We start from the raw sequence: 21,211 nt of genomic DNA on the forward strand, positions 1-21,211 counted from the left end.
ATTTTGTTTATCCATTCATCAGTTGAGCATTTGGGTTGTTTCCACATTTTGGCTATTATGAATAATGCCAAAATATTAATATACAAGTTTTACATTTGTCCAGCATTTTAGTTTTTGAACCATTCATGTGCAAGTTTTTATGTAAACATGTTTTCACTTTTCTTGGGTGTATACCCAGGAGTGGAATTGATGTGTTGTTCATTTAATTTTTTAACTTTTGACATTGTATCATTTAAATCACAACACACTCTGTAATCTTGAGTTCCAAGATACTGAATGTCTTAGTCTGTTCTGGCTGCTATAACAAAATACAGAATACCATAGGGGCCGGTCCAGTGGCATAGCAGTTAAGTTCGCGTTCTCTGCTTTGGAGGCCCAGGGTTCTTAGGTTCAGATGCCGGGCATGGACCTATGCACTGCTTGTCAAACCATGCTGTGGTGGTATCCCATATAAAGTAGAGGAAGATGGGCACAGGGCCAATCTTCCTCAGCAAAAAAGAGGAGGATTGGCAACAGATGTTAGCTCAGGGCTAATCTTCCTCAAAAACAAACAAACAAAACCCACAAAATACCATAAACTGGATGGCTTATAAACAAGAGGAATTTATTTCTCACAGTTCTGGAGGCTGGGAAGTCCAGGATCGTGGTGGTGGCATGTTAATTGGATGGCGAGGGCCTGCTTTTGGTTCGTAGACTGTGTCTTCTCCCTCTGTCCTCACGTGGTGGAAGGAGTGAGGGAGTTCTGTGGGGTCTCTTTTAGGCTCTACCTTCATGACCTAAGCACTTCCCAAAAGCCCCACCTCCAATACCATCTCCTTGGGGGTTAGGTTTCAACATAGAAGTTTGGGAGGACAGAAACGTTCAGACCATAGCACTGAATAGTTCCCTGAAAACAACTTGGTTTGTTGTCTACAGGCTCATTAGAGGCTCTCTGCCTGCTTCTTCTCATTTCTTCCTCTACTTCAAGACCCTCTCTGTGTCCAGTGCTCATCAGGGCTTATGACTGTATGTAGGGAGATGGGCCATGGGTGTAGCTTGCTGCCAGAGTTTCACGGTTCAGCTCAGATAGCTCTTAGAAAAACATCTCAAATGTGATGTTCTGCTACCAATATTTGCAAGGTCAAGACCTCTTTGTTCTTCCCTCCATCTTATTTTTCTTTTTCTGTACTACCCTTTGCTGTTTTTATAGGAACTTCTTTTCACAATCAAGAATTATCAGAATAACTCATATTTCTTCACTCCGTGCACCCGGACCTGTTTTTTCTATCACATTGCTTTTTTAAAAAATTGAGATATAAGTCATATAACTTAAAACTTACCATTTTAAAGTGTACAATTCAGTGATTTTTTTTTTTTTTTGTGAGCAAGATCAGCCCTGAGCTAACATCCATGCTAATCCTCCTCTTTTTGCTGAGGAAGACCAGCTCTGAGCTAACATCTATTGCCAATCCCCTCCTTTTTTTTTTTTTTTCTCCAAAGACCCGGTAGATAGTTGTATGTCATAGTTGCACATCCTTCTAGTTGCTGTATGTGGGACGTGGCCTCAGCATGGCTGGAGAAGCGGTGGGTTGGTGTGCGCCTGGGGTCCGAACCCGGGCCGCCAGTAGCAGAGTGCGTGCACTTAACCGCTAAGCCACGGGGCCAATTCAGTGATTTTTTTAAATTACTCTCTATGTTGGGTAACCACCATCACTAATCTGATTCCACACATTCCCTTTTGAGTGCTTGTGTGATTTTTTTTTTAAACTTTCTTTACCACCATGAGCTTTTTACTCCCTCCTGGCAGAATTGCACATGATAAAACCAGGGGAGGTAAAGTGACCAATATGATACTCTTTCTTTCTCTGGCCTTTGCTTTCTTGCTGTTAATTTTTGAGAGGGGGGGAATGTTGTGGTAAAATTTGTCAAACTGTTGAAATTGTATTGCCTGTTAATTAGTATAATGTTTAGTTGTGTGTGTATAATCTCATTGTCTGTGGTCCAAAGAGAGTATAAAAATATGAAATGATCAGGTGGTAGAGATGGGAAACAAGATCATTACATGAAAATTGATAATCTGGTATGCCAAAATTCAGTTTGTATGATCTAGCATAATCTTTAAAGAGTGCTTTTCGAGTCTAACTGGATTAATTTAAAAATTTTTTTATTGAAATATCGTTGACATACAATATTATATTAGTTTCAAATGTATACCATAGTGATTCAACATTTATATACATTATGTGATGATCACCCTGAGAAGTCTAGTTACCATCTGTCACCATACAAAGTTATTACAGTGTTATTGACTGTATTCCCTATGCTGTACATTACATCCTGATGACAGTTCTGGTCTAATTTTTTTTGGTGAGGAAGATTAGCCCTGAGCTAACATCCGATGCCAATCCTCTTCTTTTTGCTGAGGAAGATCGGCCCTGGGCTAACATCCATGCCCATCTTCCTCTACTTTATATGGGATGTTACCACAGCATGGCTTGACAAGTGGTGTGTCGGTCCCTGCCCAGGATCCAAACCTGTAAACCCTGGGCCGCTGAAGAAGCGGAGCTTGAACTTAACCACTATGCCACTGGGCTGGCCCTGGTTTTTTTATCTTATAAAATATTCAGTGTAATCAGCATTTCTATTCTTGTCTCAGTGTTATGTTGGTCTATTTTTCTTGTGGCAGAAGTGTCAAATTTTTTCTATATTTGAGGATTTAAGAAGTTCCTTTGGGCTGGCCCCGTGGCTTAGCGGTTAAGTGCGCGCGCTCCGCTGCCGGTGGCCCAGGGTTCGGATCCCGGGCGCGCACCGACGCACTGCTTCTCTGGCCATGCTGAGGCCGCGTCCCACATACAACAACTAGAAGGATGTGCAGCTATGACATACAACTATCTACTGGGGCTTTGGGGGGAAAAAATAAATAAATAAATAAAATCTAAAAAAAAAGAAGTTCCTTTGCCTGCAACTCCAGACAGCCCAGTTAGGTATTACTCTGTTTTCTTATTGATGAACTATCAGAAGCACAGGGTGTGTGTGTACATGCATGTGTGTGCTTGTGTGCACACACAGCAGCATGGTTATTGAATCAAAGGCACACCCAAGCAGGGTAGAGAGAGCTTGGTTCTGTTCCTGTTCTATAGTTTGAGTTTGAATCCCTTTAACTGTCTGTCGCTTCAGTTTTTTTTTTTTTTTAATATTTATTTATTTATTTTTTGGTGAGGAAGATTGTCCCTGAGCTAACATGTATGCCATTCTTGCTCCATTTTGTATGTGGGATGCTGCCACAGCATGGCTTGACGAGCGGTATATAGGTCCGCACTTGGGATCCAAACCCATGAATCCCAGGCTGCCGAAGCCGCCTGCGCAAACTTAACCACCGTGCCACTGGGCCAGCCCCTGTCTCCTCAGTTGTAAATGGGAATTATAGTAATAGTTGGTTGAACCCCCCACAGACTTTTTTTTTTTGTTCTTATAAAACAATACACATATGAAAATGCTCCAGAAACTAAAATGCTGGATAGATGTGAATTCTTATTATACATATTGCCTATTTACTTTTTTGGTTTTGTTTTTATCAAAGTTATATATGTACTTTTCTGTATTCTTTGTATGTAGATTTTATTTATTTATTTAATATTTTATTTATTTATTTATTTATTTATTTATTTATTTTTGTGTGTGTGTGTGTGAGGAAGATCAGCCCTGAGCTAACATCCGTGCTAATCCTCCCCTTTTTGCTGAGGAAGACCAGCTCTGAGCTAACATCTATTGCCAATCCTCCTCCTTTTTTCCCCCAAAGCCCCAGTAGATAGTTGTACGTCACAGTTGCACATGCTTCTAGTTGCTATACGTGGGACGCGGCCTCAGGATGGCCGGAGTAGCGGTGGGTCAGTGCGTGCCTGGGATCCGAACCCGGGCTGCTAGTAGCGGAGCGTTCGCATTTAACCGCTAAGCCACGGGGCCGGCCCCTGTATGTAGATTTTTAAAAATTAACTATTTTAGAATAGTCTTCGATTTACAGAAAAGTTGCAAAGATAGTAAGAGTTCCTGCATACCTGTACTCAGTTTCTCCTAATGTTAACATCCTACATTACTGTGGTACATTTGTGACAACTAAGGAACCAGCACTGGTACATAATTATTAACCGAACTCCACATTTTATTTGGATTTTATTAGTTTTTCCCTAATATCCTTGTTCTGTCCCAGGACTCTTTTCTAGGACACCCCGTCTCATCACATCTAGCCATCATTTTTCCTGGTCTATGACAGTTTCTTGTCTTTTTAAAAAAAATTTATTTATTTATTTATTTATCCCCCCGCCCCCCAAAGCTCCAGGAGATAGCTGTATGTCATAGTTGCACATCCTTCTAGTTGCTGTATGTGGGACGCGGCCTCAGCATGGCCGGAGAAGCGGTGCATCGGTGCACGCCCGGGATCCGAACCCTGGGCCGCCAGCAGCGGAGCGCACGCACTTAACCGCTAAGCCACGGGGCCGGCCCCGACAGTTTCTTAGACTTTCCTTGTTTTTGATGACCTTGACAGTTTTGAGAAGTACTGGTCAGTATTTTATAGAATATCCCCCAATTTGGGTTTGTCTGATATTTTTCTCATGGTTAGACTAGGGTTATAGGTTTTGGGAGGAACACCACTGGGCCCAATTTAGGTTTCCAAAACTCTTCTACCATCAAACAAACCAAGGCTCCTTGAATTAATGGCTGATTCTAGGGCTGGGGCAGAGAGAATATAATATGAGCCTAGAACATCTTGTAGTGCCAGAAAGTATGGGAGAGCTCAAAAAACAAAGGGATGGGGGCCGGCCCCGTCGCTTAGTGGTTAAGTGCGCACGCTCCGCTGCTGGCGGCCTGGGTTCGGATCCCGGGCGTGCACCGATGCACCGCTTCTCCAGCCATGCTGAGGCCGCGTCCCACATACAGCAACTAGAAGGATGTGCAACTATGACATACACCTATCTACTGGGGCTTTGGGGGGGAAAAAAAAAAAGAGGAGGAGGGTTGGCAATAGATGTTAGCTCAGAGCCGGCCTTCCTCAGCAAAAAGAGGATTAGCATGGATGTTAGCTCAGGGCTGATCTTCCTCACAAAACAAACAAACAAACAAACAAAAAGGATGGGAGCATATCAGAGGGACAGGAGCCAATTGAGAGAGCTCCCACTGGCCAAAGCTGGAACGATTTGAGCAACAAAATAAATAATGTGGTATTTTTAATAATTAGTATTCTGTAGGTATAACCTAAAGAATAAAACACATATCCAAAATCCATATTCATATAAGTGATTAAATAAATGAAAGAAGAGGGACTCTCCCATACAGAAAAATTCCAAATAACTTATACTTCCTCTTCAATTGTTAACTCTCCTCCCTTCCCCTCTGAGTATGGGCTGCACTTAGTGGCTTGCTTCCTAAGGGTCGAGTATGGAGAGGAACCGGTGTATATAATGGAGGTAATCCTACAGTGGGGAAACCTGCTGGGTGATCAAGACTGACCTCCCTAGTTATAAGTCAGGCTGAGAGCACATCCTCTTACTATGTGATGAGAATGGTACATTTTTCAGAGTCAAATACTTTTGTAAGATTTGGTCTCTGCCACTCATTTGCTCCCCTTTTCCTTCTTCCCAGAAGTAACTGTTTTCATTTCTTTTAAGTGAAATTATGATTTTTCCATAATTACCACCATTTCTAAATAACACGCTTATATTGCTACCCGATGAGTTTTCAATTTTTGACTTCCTGCTCTAGATGTTTAGGACTTACCTCTTTCTATAATTTTTTTAAATTAATTAATTAATTATTTTTCCCCCAAACCCCAGTAGATAGCCCCAGTAGACAGTTGTATGCCATAGTTGCACATCCTTCTAGTTGCTGTATGTGGGACGCGACCTCAGCATGGCCGGAGAAGCGGTGCTTCGGTGCGCGCCAAGGATCCGAACCATGGCTGCCAGCAGTGGAGCACGTGCACTTAACCGCTAAGCCACGAGGCCGGCCCTAGAATTCTAAATGGAAAATAATTTTCCTTCAGAATTTTGAAGGCATTTGTTTGCCTTTTGCTTCCAGTGTTGCTCTTGTAAAGTCTGAAGCCATTCTGATTATTTTAATTCTAGCTATATGATCTCCCTTCTTCCCACCCTGGGAGCATGTAGGATATTCTTTTGTCACCACAATATTTTTATTTTCTTTAAAAAACTTTTTTTGGTAAAGTCCAACCCCTATGCCTAGAACAGTGTCTGGCACAGAGTTGGGTCTCAATAAATATTTACTGAGTGAATGATGATACTGTTTCTGGGCTGGTTGGATCTCTCTCCTTCTTTTGGAGGTGAGGGCCTGGCTGCCGGTGCTCCGTGGGTCGGGTCCTGGTGAGGGTTGGCTCCCCCAGCTTCTCTCTCGTGCTGCCTGGCTCAGTTCTTCTTGCAGTTCCCCTGCCACGCTTCAGGGGACGTAGCAGGCATACTTTTCAGTTTAGAGCATCAACCTAACCTTGCTCAGAATCGTCAACTCTAAATGTATCCGTTTCCATCATCCCTAGCAGAAGTTGTTGTAACCCTGAAGATTTCTCTTTTAACCACTGGTGTGTTAAAGTAAGCAAAAAACTCACTCTTGTCATAAAGGACAAGTTATGTTAAAGGACAAATTAAAAGGACAGTTTTAGTGCGTAGTAGGAGCTGTTTTCTATTTTGCATGTTAGCTCTGCTCGGATTACTTCAAAGTAGAGGTAAAGCCACGGGATATGCAAATTAATATTTTGTCTGGTGTTTTGTTGTACCTGAATAATGGAGCATTGATGATATTAGTTATTATTGCCATTCATCCCTTTTCTGTTACCATCAAGGTCCAAATCCTTACCCTTCAAGTTGGAGCATGTAGAGATTTAATTCCTTTCTTTCTTACTCAAGGGCCTAGTTTTTGGTTTCCTGTGTTTCCAAAGGGCAGGTCAGCCCTTTGAAAGGATAACATTGTACTTCCTCACTTCTGCCCTATGAAGGTAGGTTGTAAGAGAGCATGTCTGTTTTTATTGTTTTTCAAGTGGCATTTTAAAAATAAATAAAAAATATTTTATTTTTAGGTTACAAAATGCTACAGGCAGGATTTAATTGAGGGTCCGAATGTGGAGATAAGCTGGGTTCTGATCAGTTCCCAATGTATATCCTCACAGTGTGGTTTGTAAGTGAATGATTGAAGTAAATCCTTGGACATGAGACTCATGTATATTAAAAATAGTATCAAAACCGTTATATTACCGAATAAAAAATTGCGAAGATTGAGTCACTATTTAAAATAATGAAGACAAAAATAGTTCTGAAATTAAATAAAAATAAAAAGCTTTAGGATTATTTTTGTCGTCATTATTTAGGTAGTGACTCTTATAATCTGCAGACACAGTACAGACTTTGTTGAACAGTGAATTTAATAGTTTGACCCTAAGAAGGGCTGCTCATGTTTGCTTCTCTAGGAGCTTGATTCAGATGTTTGATTTGTCAGGTTCTATGTTGGAGATTATGCAGAGTTCTTTTGCTTTCATGGAGCACATGATGGGACTTTAGAGAGCTCGCTTTTTTTTTTTCTTGGAAATAAAAGCATAATAAACAATTTGCCTTGGTTAATTAGGATAACCTGGGGCCAGATGTCGCATGTGTCATTCAGAGGGGAAGAGGGAAGGGAATATTTTTGGGCCATGTTCCAGGTCAGGTGGGTATCCACGCCACTTGAAAAGTGGGGAGATTGAGGCTCCAAGAGGTCACGTGGTGGGTGAGAGGAAGAAAAAGTGTTAGATTCAGATACACTGGCTGTAAAGCGGCTTCGTGCATTTATTGAGCACATATTTACTGCATGCCTGTGGAGTGCCAGGCATTGTTCTGGCTGCTTCAGTGTTCCACTGAGTCACCTCGGGGCATACACAGCATAAGAGCTGGAAGAAGGTCTTAGGGATAGTGTGATTTATAGGCTGATAAAGTATGTTTGAGTTGACCTAGACTCCCAGTATTTTTACCTTTAGAAATCAATGTAACCTCTACCTTAACCCTTTGAGCTAGGGGCCTGGGTACTTTTGAGCTCTTCACTGTGATGGGCTGCAAAATAGTGTTCCCTCAGAAATGTATTTAGTTTCTTGTTTTTTTTTAAAATTTTATTTATTTATTTATTTTTTTCCCCAAAGTCCCAGTAGATAGTTGTATGTCATAGCTGCACATCCTTCTAGTTGCTGTATGTGGGACGCTGCCTCAGCATGGCTGGAGAAGCAGTGCGTCGGTGCGCGCCCCGGATCCGAACCCAGGCCGCCAGCAGCAGAGTGAGCGCACTTAACTGCTAAGCCACGGGGCCGGCCCCAAGAAATGTATTTAGTTTCTACATCACACTTTAGAAGTTTCTTATTTTATTTTTTTGATGAGGAAGATTAGCCCTGGGCTAACATCTGTTGCCAGTCCTCCTCTGTTTCCTGAGGAAGATTGGTCCTGAGCTAACAGCTATGCCCCTTTCCCTCTATTTTATATGTGTGTTGCCCACCGCAGCATGGCTTGACAAGCAGTGCGTAGGTCCGCGCCCGGGATCCGAACCTGCGAACTGCGTGCCGCCAAGGCGGAGTGCACAAACTTAACTGCTATGCCACCAGGCAGGCCCCAGAAGTTTCTTATTTTACGTAAACTTTTACCAGTCTTTTCTTTTAGTTTTCTGCCATTTTATTCATGGAATGCTTTTTATCTTTGCCTATATGCATATAGACCTTTGCCTGAATTTTCTTCCATTTACTTGTGTTTTTTTTTAACATTTAATTCTTTAATCACTATGTAATTTATTTTAGTGTATAGGGAGGGTAGGAATGCAACTTTAGTTTTTTTCTAAATAGCTGGTTGCCTTAGCACTATTTTTATATAACCCACCTTTGGTTATAATTGCCTAGTTTAGAAATAAGAGAAATATTGAGCAGTATAAATATATATGCCACTGTGTGTTTTCCTCTAAAGAAGTGGCATGTATGGGTATTTTTATATGATGGTGACTTGGGTGGGAGATACGGAAAGTGTTATGATTGAGCAGTGCCTGAGGGTAGCATGAGGTCTGAGTTTGGGAAATGAAAGATTTGGAGAGCTCTAGGCCTATAATACAATATTTGAAATGTTGTTTTGTGGATGAGATAGTAAATATATTTTGTGTTTATTTTAGAGGGAAGAAATTGGCTCAGTGGGTAGAAGTTACAGGAAAGGAGATATCAACTCAGCAAAAGGAATCACTTTCTAACTAAATATTGGAGCAGGCTAACAAGGAACTGATTTGTCTTGCAAAGTAGTGAGGCCTGTGTTGTAGGAAGTGTGTGTGCAGATCTTGAGTGGTCCTTTATCAGGGATGTTCCTCATTCCTTAGCTCCACTGATTACTGATTACTGGGTGGCTCCTATGTGCCTGTTAGCCACTGTGTCTGTTGCCTCACCTGTACTCGCCCGTGCTCATAACAGCCCTGCACTGAGGGAGGGCTGCTGACCACTGAGACTCAGGGAGGTTTGGGGCTTTACCTCGTGCCGCAGTGGTGGCCGATGGCAGAGCCAGGCTCTGCACATGGTCACTCTGAATTTAGAGTCCATGCTGTCCATAACACCTGTCGTCTCATTTCTCAAGAGAGCTAAGTGCTCCCCAGAGCATTTGGATTCTCATTAATTTTCTAAGAGTAAGTTAAAAAAAAAAACAAACAACAAACTACCGTAAGTGGCTTTTTTTGTGCACATCCAGACAACATCTGTATTCATTATTCTTGTCTCTGGTTAAAGCCTTTACAAGAGTGTGTAGGGTCGGCCCTGTGGCTTAGCGGTTAAGTGCACGCGCTCCGCTACTGGCGGCCCAGGTTCGGATCTCGGGCGCGCACCAACACACCGCTTCTCCGGCCATGCTGAGGCCGTGTCCCACATACAGCAACTAGAAGGATGTGCAGCTATGACAGACAACTATCTACTGTGGCTTTGGGGGAAAAAATAAATAAATAAAATAAAAAAAAAAAGAGTGTGTAAATATGTATTACTCTCACCAGTTTTGTTACATATTCCTTAAGGAATTAAAATTGGATTTCTTTTTCTCTTTTTTTTTTGGTGAGGAAGATTGGCCCTGAGCTAACATCCGTGCCAGTCTTCCTCTATTTTGTATATGGGATGCTGCCACAGCATGGCTTGATGAGTGGTGTGTAGGTCTGCACCCGGATCCGAACCGTGGGCCTCTGAAGCGGAGCACACAAACTTAACCACTACGGCGCCAGGCTGGCGCCTAAAATTGGATTTCTTTAAATGTATTTCCTTAATTGAGGCATCCCCTCAATTAAAGTGACTGTATTTCTCATTTTTTTTTCTTTTTTTGTGAGGAAGATCAGCCCTGAGCTAACATCTATGCCAATCCTCCTCTTTTTTTGCCGAGGAAGACCAGCCCTGAGCTAACATCTGTTGCCAGTCCTCCTCCTTTTTTTTCCCTTTTTCTCCCCAAGGCCCCAGTAGACAGTTGTATGTCATAGTTGCACATCCTGCCAGTTGGTGTACGTGGGATGCCGCCTCAGCATGGCTGGACAAGCGGTGCATCGGTGTGCACCCGCCCCGAACCTGGGCCTCCAGTAGCGGAGCGCGCGCACTTAACCGCCAAGCCACGGGGCCGGCCCCTCTTATTTGGTTTTGATTTTTTTTCCCTGCACATAAGTCCTACCTTTTATGGTTTTCTAGTCCTATTTAAACCCTCTTATTTCTATTTAAACCCTCGGCCCCTTGCCCCGTTTTCTTCCTTTACATAAACAGAATTGCCCTCTCTTCCCTTCTTTTCAGCCACCACTATAACCTGTAGAGGTATCCCACTGACCATCTTTATAATTGGACAGGATTTAATGTTACATAGATGTAATTTACTGTCCATTCATGCCCCAAGAGCTTTTATTTTCTAGAGGTGGTTTGAGTAATGAAGTTGCTGTCATTTCTTATTAGGTCTTGAGACTCTCCTTTGCAGCCTTGCCTTTGCATCCTAAACCCCCCTGGGTTTAATATTGTTGGAAAAGACTCTAAGCAGTTGCTGGCTAGGTGTTTGGCTTTCTGAGGAGAGGCAATGAACCTTAATGCTAGCAGAGGGCTGGGGAAGTAAGTGCATTATGTCTTCAATAGATTGTTCCCGTGGCATTATTACTTGAAGCCCTCTTCCCTTTCCTGACTGCTGCCCTGGCTCCCTTCGTCCTCACCCCAGGCTCTTGCCTTCAGGATGCAGGTGTCCTGTGACCTCACCCCTCTCTGCTTCTCTAGGCTTATTACTGAGTGCCTAGCTCACGACGACCTGCAGCCTGATGCTGCTGCTTGCAAGCAGTGGGCGCTTTCACACCTCTGCTTTGGCCTCTGTTGCTCCCTTGTCTGGCAGTGCACTCCGCACTCCTGTCTAGAGAAGATGTGCTCATTTGATAAGACTGGTTCACCTCTCCGTGTGGCAGGCCTCCTCTCTCCAGTGGAAGTGCCTGCTTTCCCCTCTTCTCCACCTCCCTCCCAATGTACAGTTCCTGTCACCGTGCTTTTAGTTCTTGGTACCCATGTTCATTTAGCTTGTCTTTTGCTAGCCTGCGTGGCCCTGAGGGTGAGGCCCTCATCAGTCTGTGTATTCCAGGGCCTAGCTCAGAGTACATTTTAGTAACATGCTTGTATCGTTTAGTTTGGGAAAGAAAAGAACAAACGTTGCATCATCTGGAAATAATACATAAATGCTTCTCTGCCAAAGGTGGAGAAGGAAGCCTTCATTTTTATTTTCCTGTTTCTTTAGGGATACCAGTTTTGGAGATCCCTCCCCATCACTTGTAGGAACCTTAAGCAGTGCTCAGATCAGCACTTTAATCTAATGGTGTTGAATCCTGTTCATTGGAAGCTGGTCCTAAAGTATTTTGTTCATTCATTCAGGAAATATGTATTTAGCATTTACTGTGTGACAGGCTGGGAATGTAGTGCTGAACAGGAAAAATGAGGTCCCTGTTCTCCTCAAGTTTCAGTGGAGTTGGAACTCCACAAGCTAAATAAATAGATAACACATCTAATAATAATACAGACTGTTAGGTGGAGGAGTTGCCCCTGTCTTTTGTTCTTTTCTGGGCTCTTTGTGGTATGGAGGTGCTTTTCTTTTTTTTTTTTTTTTTTAAATTTTTATTTATTTATTTATTTTTCCCCCAAAGCCCCAGTAGATAGTTGTATGTCATAGCTGCACATCCTTCTAGTTGCTGCATGTGGGACATGGCCTCAGCATGGCTGGACAAGCAGTGCATCGGTGCGCGCCCGGGATCCGAACCCGGGCCGCCAGCAGCGGAGCGCACGCACTTAACTGCTAAGCCACGGGGCTGGCCCAGGAGGTGGATTTGTAAATAGTCCTACAGACAGCTTCTAAATTTCCAAAGGAATTTAGTCTTCATATTTATCTGAAAAAAATCAGTTTTCCAGTGTGAAACTGGGGGCACAGGGACTAACATAACCCTGTCATCAACTACTTGTAGCCTTCACCCCAAATCCTGGAATGTGTAGTCTTTATCTGCTGCTTCAACACTGCTTACCTTCATCCAGCGTTTATCAGTCCATCCATTCACCAGCTGGTCTGTGAGGGGTCAGGAGCAGTCCTAGGTACTGTGGATTCAGTGGAGTACAAGATCAAGTCCCTGCTTTTTAGATAGAGCTTATATTCAAGGGGATATAAGACGATAAAACAAGGAAGATTTCAGGTAGTCGTAAGCGCTCTGAGGGAAATCACGCTGACGTATAATCTGACTTCCATCCCTGTCACTCTCCTGAACAGGCTTTCTTAATTATCCTTTTTCTTTTTTTAAACTTAATTATGGGATTTAAAAACATACACAAAACTAGAGAGGATAGTAAAAGAGCTGTTGCTCAGCTTCAGCAGTCATCAGCCAATACTGTTTCATATGCCCCTTTCCCCTGTCCTTGTTCATTCTCACTGTAGTATTTTATTTTATTTTTTTAATTTTTATTTATTTATTTTCCCCCCAAAGCCCCAGTAGATAGTTGTATGTCATAGCTGCACATCCTTCTAGTTGCTGTATGTGGGATGCGGCCTCAGAATGGCTGGAGAAGCAGTGTGCCAGTGTGCGCCCGGGATCCGAACCCGGACCGCTGGCAGTGGAGTGCGCGCACTTAACCGCTAAGCCACGGGGCCGGCCCTCACTGTAGTATTTTGGAGCCAGTTCCAGACACTGTGTGATTTCTTCCTGGTGATCTCTCGGCCAGTCTACTCCAGTAGGCACGCTTCGCCCTTGTCCCTGAGTCTGTCCGGCATTGATTACCCTGCTCACTCATGTCCCTTTTTTACCGTGTTTCAGACGGATCTAGTCCTTTTCCGGCTACTCTGATTGTTCCCCTGTGCCTTTGCTGGTTTTCTTTCTTGTTCCGACTGTGACCACTTCTCACTTCTCTGGTAAATATGTCACCAAAAATTTACTGTCCCTTCTGCATTTCATCAAGGAAAAAAAAAAGCTTGCAAACATTCAGAGAAAATTTTGTTCACTGACGCTATGTGTTTTGGAAATGCCATTTGGATGTTTTGCTGCTTTTAATCATTGGCATTAATTTCAATTGCTGTCATTTCTTCCATAAAAAAGAATTGAGACATAAGCCAGGAAAGTAATTAAATTGGTCTGCAAAGGAAAAACAGAAATAGTACAGAATATAGTATTTCATGGTAATAAATCACAAATACACATTTATTATTCACTTATAAAAACATTAATTTAAAAGTCTTCACATGTGTACTTTATTAAAGATGTAACGTAAATTAAACCTGTAATGAGATGTCTAATTTTTTTCCTTTTTCCATTCTAGAATGTATGACAGCATGTCCACAATGGTGTATATAAAGGAAGACAAGTTGGAGAAGCTTACACAGGATGAAATTATTTCTAAGACAAAGCAAGTAATTCAGGGGCTGGAAGCTCTGAAGAATGAGCACAATTCCATTTTACAAAGTTTACTTGAGACACTGAAGTGTTTGAAGAAAGATGATGAAAGTAATCTGGTGGAGGAAAAATCCAACATGATCCGAAAGTCACTGGAAATGTTGGAGCTTGGCCTGAGTGAGGCACAGGTATAAGTGAGATTGTCTCAGACATGAACACGAACTTGACAGTCTGGAAAAATGGAGACTTCATTTGAAATATGCAGTTTAATTAAACTAGAGAGAAGATACTTAAAGAAAAACAGAGATGAGCTTATATGTGTGTTCTGTATGTTATGGAAATGATGATTGATTTGGGCATGTCTAAATTTTAAAAAGCAGAGCCAAAATAGAGGTATCCCTGTGTGGCGTTAGGATTTGATTTGGCTGTATATATCAAAAACAAACAACAGGGGCTTAAACATCATAGCTGTGTGTAAAACAAATACTGAGCTAGGCTGTCCCTACCTACGGACAGGTTCTGTAGCTGCATGGTTGTCGGGGATACCCAAGCCCCTGCCACCTGGTGCGCTACACCCCAGCCAACCTGTCTCGTGAACTTAGACAGAGCTCCAGCTGCAACCATGTGACCTGGTTCTATGACAGGGAAGGGACAGGAAGGGCATGCCTCCTCCCTTTACTTCCTCGAACTTGTGCACAACACTCTGCTTACATTTCTTTTTTTTTTTTTAATAATTTTATTTATTTATTTATTTTCCCCCAAAGCCCCAGTAGATAGTTGTATGTCATAGCTGCCCATCCTTCTAGTTGCTGTATGTGGGACGCGGCCTCAGCATGGCCAGAGAAGCAGTGCGTCGGTGCGCGCCCAGGATCCAAACCCGGGCCGCCAGCAGCGGAGCGCACGCACTTAACCGCTAAGCCACGGTGCCGGCCCTTTGCTTACATTTCTTTGGCCAGAGCTGGTTCCATGGACATATCTAGTTGTGAGGAGACTGGGGAATGTTGTCTTGCCCCCTGAAAGTTCTGGGTTCTTAAGCCTAAGGAAGAAGGGAGAATGAATATTGGCCAACAGCTAATAGTCTCTGCAATACCCCGAGACAAGATTGCTTTATGTACTTGACTAAACCTTTGTTTCTATCATGCTAGACATAGAGATGAAAAAATTGGAAACATCTAGGTGTCTCCAACTCCCCAATAACCTTTGGCTCTGCCAACATATTTTAGGTAAAATTAAATACACTAAAAATCAGCTTCTTTCTTTCTTAGCTTTCTTCTTGTATAGTGAATGAATGAAGCAGAAGTGGGGCTGCCGGATTACCAATTTCTGCTTTCACTCAGGAAATCATTCTATACCAGAGTGACTGTCCGTACCCTGGTTTCAGAGTTCTTCATCCTAACCATGTTACAGACTCTAATTGTAGAACTTTGACTTTGACTTTGGTTATGACGAATCTGTTATTTTGCAAGTTTTGTTGTTGAAAAGCAATATGAATATGAACTTCCTTTTTTAGTTTGGCAGATATTAGGGTTAAAAAAGAAGGAAGAAAAAGTCCCACCTTCTGGAGTTTCAGGTTTTACACCTAGGAGGGTAATAAAGAGGGAAGGACAGGTATATGGTCTAAAGAGAGAAGAGAATAAAACCAGCTTTTCCCCGCAACTCGTTGTGCTCTTATACTCTCAGGAACTTGCTATGGGCTCAGGCAGGTCTGTCCCTGCAACTAATTGGTGCATACAGGTAGAGTCCTGGGGCAGCCACCAGATTTTATGATGTGAACCTAAGTTGATGAATGCATCAGTGCGTTCTGACTCTGAGTGTTAGCTACAAAGATTTCCTCTCTTACCTTGGAAGACAGAAGAAGATTTGTCTGCCTTCCTTTCCCCAACTCCACCACCAACCCCTCACAGAGTGACCTGCACTCTGTACACAGGTGCCTGCATGTGCACACGCTGTCACACGTGGAAGATGGGTCTATGAGAAATTATGTTGGAACCGTCTAGATAGGAAGTAAAAAAATAAGAGTTTCGTCAGAAGAGTAGCTGTGTGTCCATCGCTACTCCATGTGAGGTACTCTCAAATAGAAAAAAAAAATGTATATTTTTTGTAGATATTATGAGCATGTGATATTCTTTATCATGCCCCGTTAATGTAGCCTGTGACTGATGGGTGAAAATAGAAGTAGATGGCCAATTGTAGTTACATGTACTTTGGAGAACGTATCTGCAAATGTAAGCTAGAGCTGCAACCACAGAATGTTTGCATAGATGGGTGGTAATGTTTGTTGGACAGAATACTGCAGTGCTGTAAACGTTTCTGTCTGTCTAGGTTATGATGGCTTTGTCAAATCACCTGAATGCCGTTGAGTCAGAGAAACAGAAACTGCGTGCGCAGGTTCGTCGTCTGTGCCAGGAGAATCAGTGGCTGCGAGATGAATTGGCCAACACGCAGCAGAAATTACAGAAGAGTGAGCAGTCTGTGGCTCAACTGGAGGAAGAAAAGAAGCATCTGGAATTCATGAATCAGTTAAAAAAATATGATGATGACATTTCTCCATCCGTAAGTGGTTCTGTAGGAATGCGGGATTGACAATTACCATGTTACATTTGGTAGATTGTTTCAGTAAAGCTGTCATTGTTTTCCTCTCCCCTCCAGTGATTGCACTTAGTAAGACCAAGGATTGTGGGTCTTGGGACTGAGTCCCTGGGCAAGTCATATAAGTTCTCTTTGCCATGTTCTTTTCATGTGTGTTTTTTAGAAAAATGGTCAGAAAGTGTAAAAATACTTTGTAAATATAAGGTACAATGCAAAGAGGCACCATTATCTTCAGCAAGGTTTGCCCCAGCTTGAGATCTCCTGTACATCTAACCCATTGCAGTCTGGCTTCCATGCCCATCGTGCTGCTGGAACTCTTTTCCTTCAGGTCAACAGTGACCCAATCCAATCATCTATAATCCAGACTCGGGACTAACTGTGTAGTTTGTGATGCTGTGGATCTTGACTTTCTCTTTGAAACTCGTTTTTCCCTGCCCCCAGCACACCACTTGGTTCTCCTGCTACCTCTCTTGTGCCTCCTTCTTGGGCTCTCTTACCAGCTTATCTTGTGGTTCCTGTAATGTTGGGATTCCCCAAGGACCTTGGTTTTTTTCCTTTTTCTGTTGGCTTTTTTTGGATGTTCATCCCAGTCTCAATTATTTTTCATTCATCATTTATTTCTGATTTGCTTAACTTGTTTCTTAAAATAACTTTTTTTATTTTGGAATAATTTTAGATTCACAGAAAAGCTGAAAAGATAGTAAAGAGAATTCCCATATACCCTTCACCCAGTTTCCACTAGTGTTACTTACATCTTATATCACCATAGTACATGTCTTAGTCAACTTGAGCCACTGTAACAGGATACCATAGGCTGCATGGCTTAAAAAAACAGACATTTATTTCTCACAGTCTGGAGGCTGGCAGTCTAAGATCAGGGTGTCAGCCTGGTTGGTCAGGTTCTTGGTGAGGGCCTTCTTCCTGGTTGTGTCCTCACATGGTCTTCCTTGGTCCATGAAGAGAGAGAGAGAGAGATCTAGCATAAGGACACTAATCCCATCGTGGTGGCCCCATCCTCATGACCTCATCCAACCCAAATTACTTCCTAAAGGCCCCACCTCCAAATACCATCACGTTGAGAGTTAGGGCTTCAACATATGAATTTTGGGGGTACACAAACATTCAGTTCATAGCAGTATATATGTTAAAACTAAGAATTTAACATTGCTACATTACTATTAACTAAACTACAGCCTTTATTTGGGTTTCACCAGTCCTTCCACTAGTGGCCCTTTTCTGTTCTAGGATCCGATCCAGGAGTCCACATTGCATTTTGAGCTAACATTTTTTTAATGCCTACATGGTGCTAGGCATGTTTACTACATAATCTACATACCAGTGAGTTCCACATTTGTGTCTCCAATCCAAACCCTCATCCTAAGACTATTGGGTTAGTCTTGTGCATTGTACCAGCGAACCTACACCTACCCTGTATCTTAGTCAGCTCGGACTGCCATAGCAAAATACCATAGACTGGGTGGCTTAACAGACAATTATTTTCTCACAGTTCTGGAGGCTGGAAGTCTGAAATCAGGATGTCAGCATGGTTGGTTTCTGGTGAGGATTCTCTTGGCTTGCAGGCAGTCGCCTTTTTGCTGTGTCCTCACACGGCGGGTTGGGTGGGGAAAGAGAGCTTGCTCTCTGGTGTCTCTTATTGGGGCACTAATCCCATCATGAGGGCCTCACCCTCAAGATCTCGTCTAAACCTAATTCCCTCCCAAAAACCCCATCTCCAGACACCATCACATTGGGGGTTAGGGCTTCAACATATGATTTTTGGGGGTGACAGTTAGTCTATAGCACCCTGTTTTATTAGGCTTACTGTATTTCTCTCTTACATCTTTAGATCAGATGCAGCTAATTGTTTGGATTTAAAAGATATGCTGCCGTAGGTTCCTGTGGGGATAAGAATGGACATGTTGATCAGCCAGTGATTCACCTGGAGTACTGGATAACTGAGCAGGGGAAGCTGATTTCGTAGAATCAGAAACTTACAAAACTCTTTATTTTGAAAAAATGTCTAGCTTGGAGAAGAGATAGAATGAGCTAACTCTGCCTCCCCTTTCAGGGTGTACATGTGAGTGATTATTTCTTCTGAACCACGTTAGAGTAGGTGGCATACCTCATGCCACATTCCCCCTACTGCAGCTGGGTGCATTTCCCTAGCATGAGGACATTCTTCTGTGGAATCCAGGGCCAGGGTCAGATTCAGGAAATTTAACAGGGCACAGCGCTTCATCTACTCTGCAGTCCATGTGCACTTTTGCTAACTGTCTCAATGGAATTCTTCATAGCATTTTTTTCACTGCATTTCAGGATCCAGTTCAAGATCACATACTGCACATAGTTGTCTTGTCTCTTTAGTCATCATCTTTCACCTGGAACAGGTCCTTTCCAAAGAAAGAAAAAAAGTCTTGGTCTTTTATGACATTGATATTTTTGAAGAGTACAGGCCAGTTGCTTCCTCGATCATTCCTCAGTTTGGGTTTGTCTAATGTTTCTTTATGAGTATATTCGCATTATGCATCCTAGATAGGAATATTACAAGAATGACCATGTGTACTTCTCAGATTATCCCTTCCAGAGGCAAACCCCAGGGCGAAGCTAATCTCTCACCTGGTCAAGCTGTTATCTGTTTTCTCCATTGTGTAGTCACTATTTTTACCCCTGCACTAATCAGCGATCTGTGGGGGAGACGTGAGTCACAGACTTTTAAAGCTGTCTTGCGGTAGAGCTGGTGGTTGGGGAGAGAGGGGAGTCTACAGTTCTGTGGCGTTCAGAGATGCACCATTTTAATCTGTTTTTACATATTTGGTTTCGAAATACAATTTATTTTTAGTAAGGATTTCCCTGCTCTATTTGAACTTCCTCAGAACACAGGTGAAGAATCTAAGGCATAGAGAGGCCATCAGGGTTTGTCTTGCCACCCTGGCCTGCATTTAGTATTTTGAATTCTAGTCTAGCAAGCTTTTTATTACTCTCTAAATTGATGGATAAGCCAAATTGTGGATAATACCTTATTTAATCTTAAAAACGGACCATCTTTTCTTTTTTTTGTGAGGAAAATTAGCCTTGAGCTAACATCTGTGCCCATCTTCCTCTACTTTATATGGGACGCCGCCACGGCTTGGCTTGACAAGCCATGCATCGGTGCGCGCCTGGGATCTGAACCTGCGAACCCTGGGCCACCGAGGCGCAGTGCACGCACTTAACCGCTGTGCCGGTCCCCGGACCATCTTTTCTCAGATTTTTAATTAAAATGAAATTTATATCAAAGACATCCAGTACAGAATTTATAGTATTTGTAAGACTAAGATTGTCCTGGGTTGGTTTTTAGGAGGACAAAGACACTGATTCCACCAAAGAACCTCTGGATGACCTTTTTCCAAATGATGATGACGACCCTGGTCAAGGAAGTAAGTGAGGGGAGTGGTGGTTAAATGCAGCATACAAATAAGGTGGTTTGTCCTCTTGGGATATAATTGTCATAATTAGGGGCGTCTTAGTGGATACAGCCTGCCTTGCAGGAGCACTCAGATTGCCTTGTGTTTCTCAAAAGTATTTCCAGTGGTTTTCTTGTTGGTATATAGTAATAAGTTAGACCAGCCCCTGCCAGACAGGGGTATGCACAAACAGTTCAGGCATGGTCTGTGGATTCTTACAGAGTGAAAAAGGCAGAATGAGTTTCCCTGGTGCTGAGAGCAGTCTCACTGCACCGTTGTGGGGCATCACGAGACCCCCAGCAAGTTACTGTTGTTATCCTGCTTGCCTAAGGAGTTCTGGACAGGTTTCTGTAGTGTGGGGGCCACGTGCCGATCTGGACCAAAGCTAGAGAAGAAAAATTTAATTAAATGATGTCATCTGGATAATTTTCTCTAAACATGTCTGAAGTGAAACTTTCTCTTTGTAGTCCAGCAGCAGCACAGCAGTGCAGCAGCGGCCGCCCAGCAGGGTGGCTACGAGATCCCTGCGCGGCTGCGCACCCTCCACAACCTGGTCATCCAGTATGCCTCGCAGGGGCGCTATGAGGTTGCCGTGCCCCTCTGCAAGCAGGCCCTGGAGGACCTGGAGAAGACTTCTGGCCATGACCACCCGGATGTGGCCACCATGCTGAATATTCTGGCCTTGGTGTACAGGCTAGTAGTTTTCATGTTATCCTCTTAATTTTACCTAGAGACGATATTTTTAAAGAGCTAACTCTTAAAGTATATTTTTATAAACCTGTATAAGCTACTTTTCAAGTCTTATTATCCAGTTCTCTTCAAACAGTCAGGGGTTAAATTCAAAATATTTAGCAAGCTCTGTGGCCAGGGCATCACCTGGTGGGACAGACGCTTCTTGGAAGCCCTTCATTCAGCCTTTCTAGAGGAGCCCACACACACCCTTCTCTCTGGCCAGACTAAACTCGTGATTTTTTTCCACAAGACTCTGTGCACTAAGTTTCTCTTGTCCAGAATAGCTTTCCCACTATGCCTGCCTGCAGCCTTCCCACCTTTCTAGGGCCTTGTTAGTGCTCTTTCCTTTCTGAATTCAGGCTTCCACTTGCCCCTTGCCCCTGTTGTACCCTCATAACCCTTTATCTCTGCCTCTTATGGCACTTGCTCATTATGCTGGGCATCGGGTTGTTTGAATTTTGTTCCGTCTTCTGGAATATTGACTCCTTTAGGTTGAGGACCAGGTTATCTTTGTGTCTCTGCCTCTCATATTACTGTAGCGTGTTTCCTACCATAGAAGCCTTTGGTAAACA

General features: G+C 42.9%; 1 protein-coding gene across 20 annotated transcripts in view; it reads left to right on the plus strand.

The window, feature by feature from the left end:
• KLC1 (kinesin light chain 1) overlaps nucleotides 1-21,211 on the plus strand; it is a 66,904-nt gene that overhangs the window by 8,707 nt on the left and 36,986 nt on the right. For 18 of the 20 annotated variants that reach the window (XM_058567814.1, XM_058567801.1, XM_058567799.1 and 15 more), the window contains exons 2-5: nucleotides 13,802-14,063; nucleotides 16,198-16,428; nucleotides 19,802-19,880; nucleotides 20,375-20,600. In XM_058567814.1, coding sequence (XP_058423797.1) covers nucleotides 13,803-14,063; nucleotides 16,198-16,428; nucleotides 19,802-19,880; nucleotides 20,375-20,600 — 797 coding nt within the window. In that variant the 5' untranslated portion in view covers nucleotide 13,802. Of the gene's footprint in view, nucleotides 1-6,924; nucleotides 6,977-13,302; nucleotides 13,398-13,801; nucleotides 14,064-16,197; nucleotides 16,429-19,801; nucleotides 19,881-20,374; nucleotides 20,601-21,211 lie in introns of those variants that run through there. The other 2 variants (XM_058567795.1, XM_058567796.1) reach the window with 2 other exon arrangements.

This window comes from Diceros bicornis, chromosome 24, assembly GCF_020826845.1.
Source record: "Diceros bicornis minor isolate mBicDic1 chromosome 24, mDicBic1.mat.cur, whole genome shotgun sequence".
Taxonomy (NCBI): domain Eukaryota; kingdom Metazoa; phylum Chordata; class Mammalia; order Perissodactyla; family Rhinocerotidae; genus Diceros; species Diceros bicornis.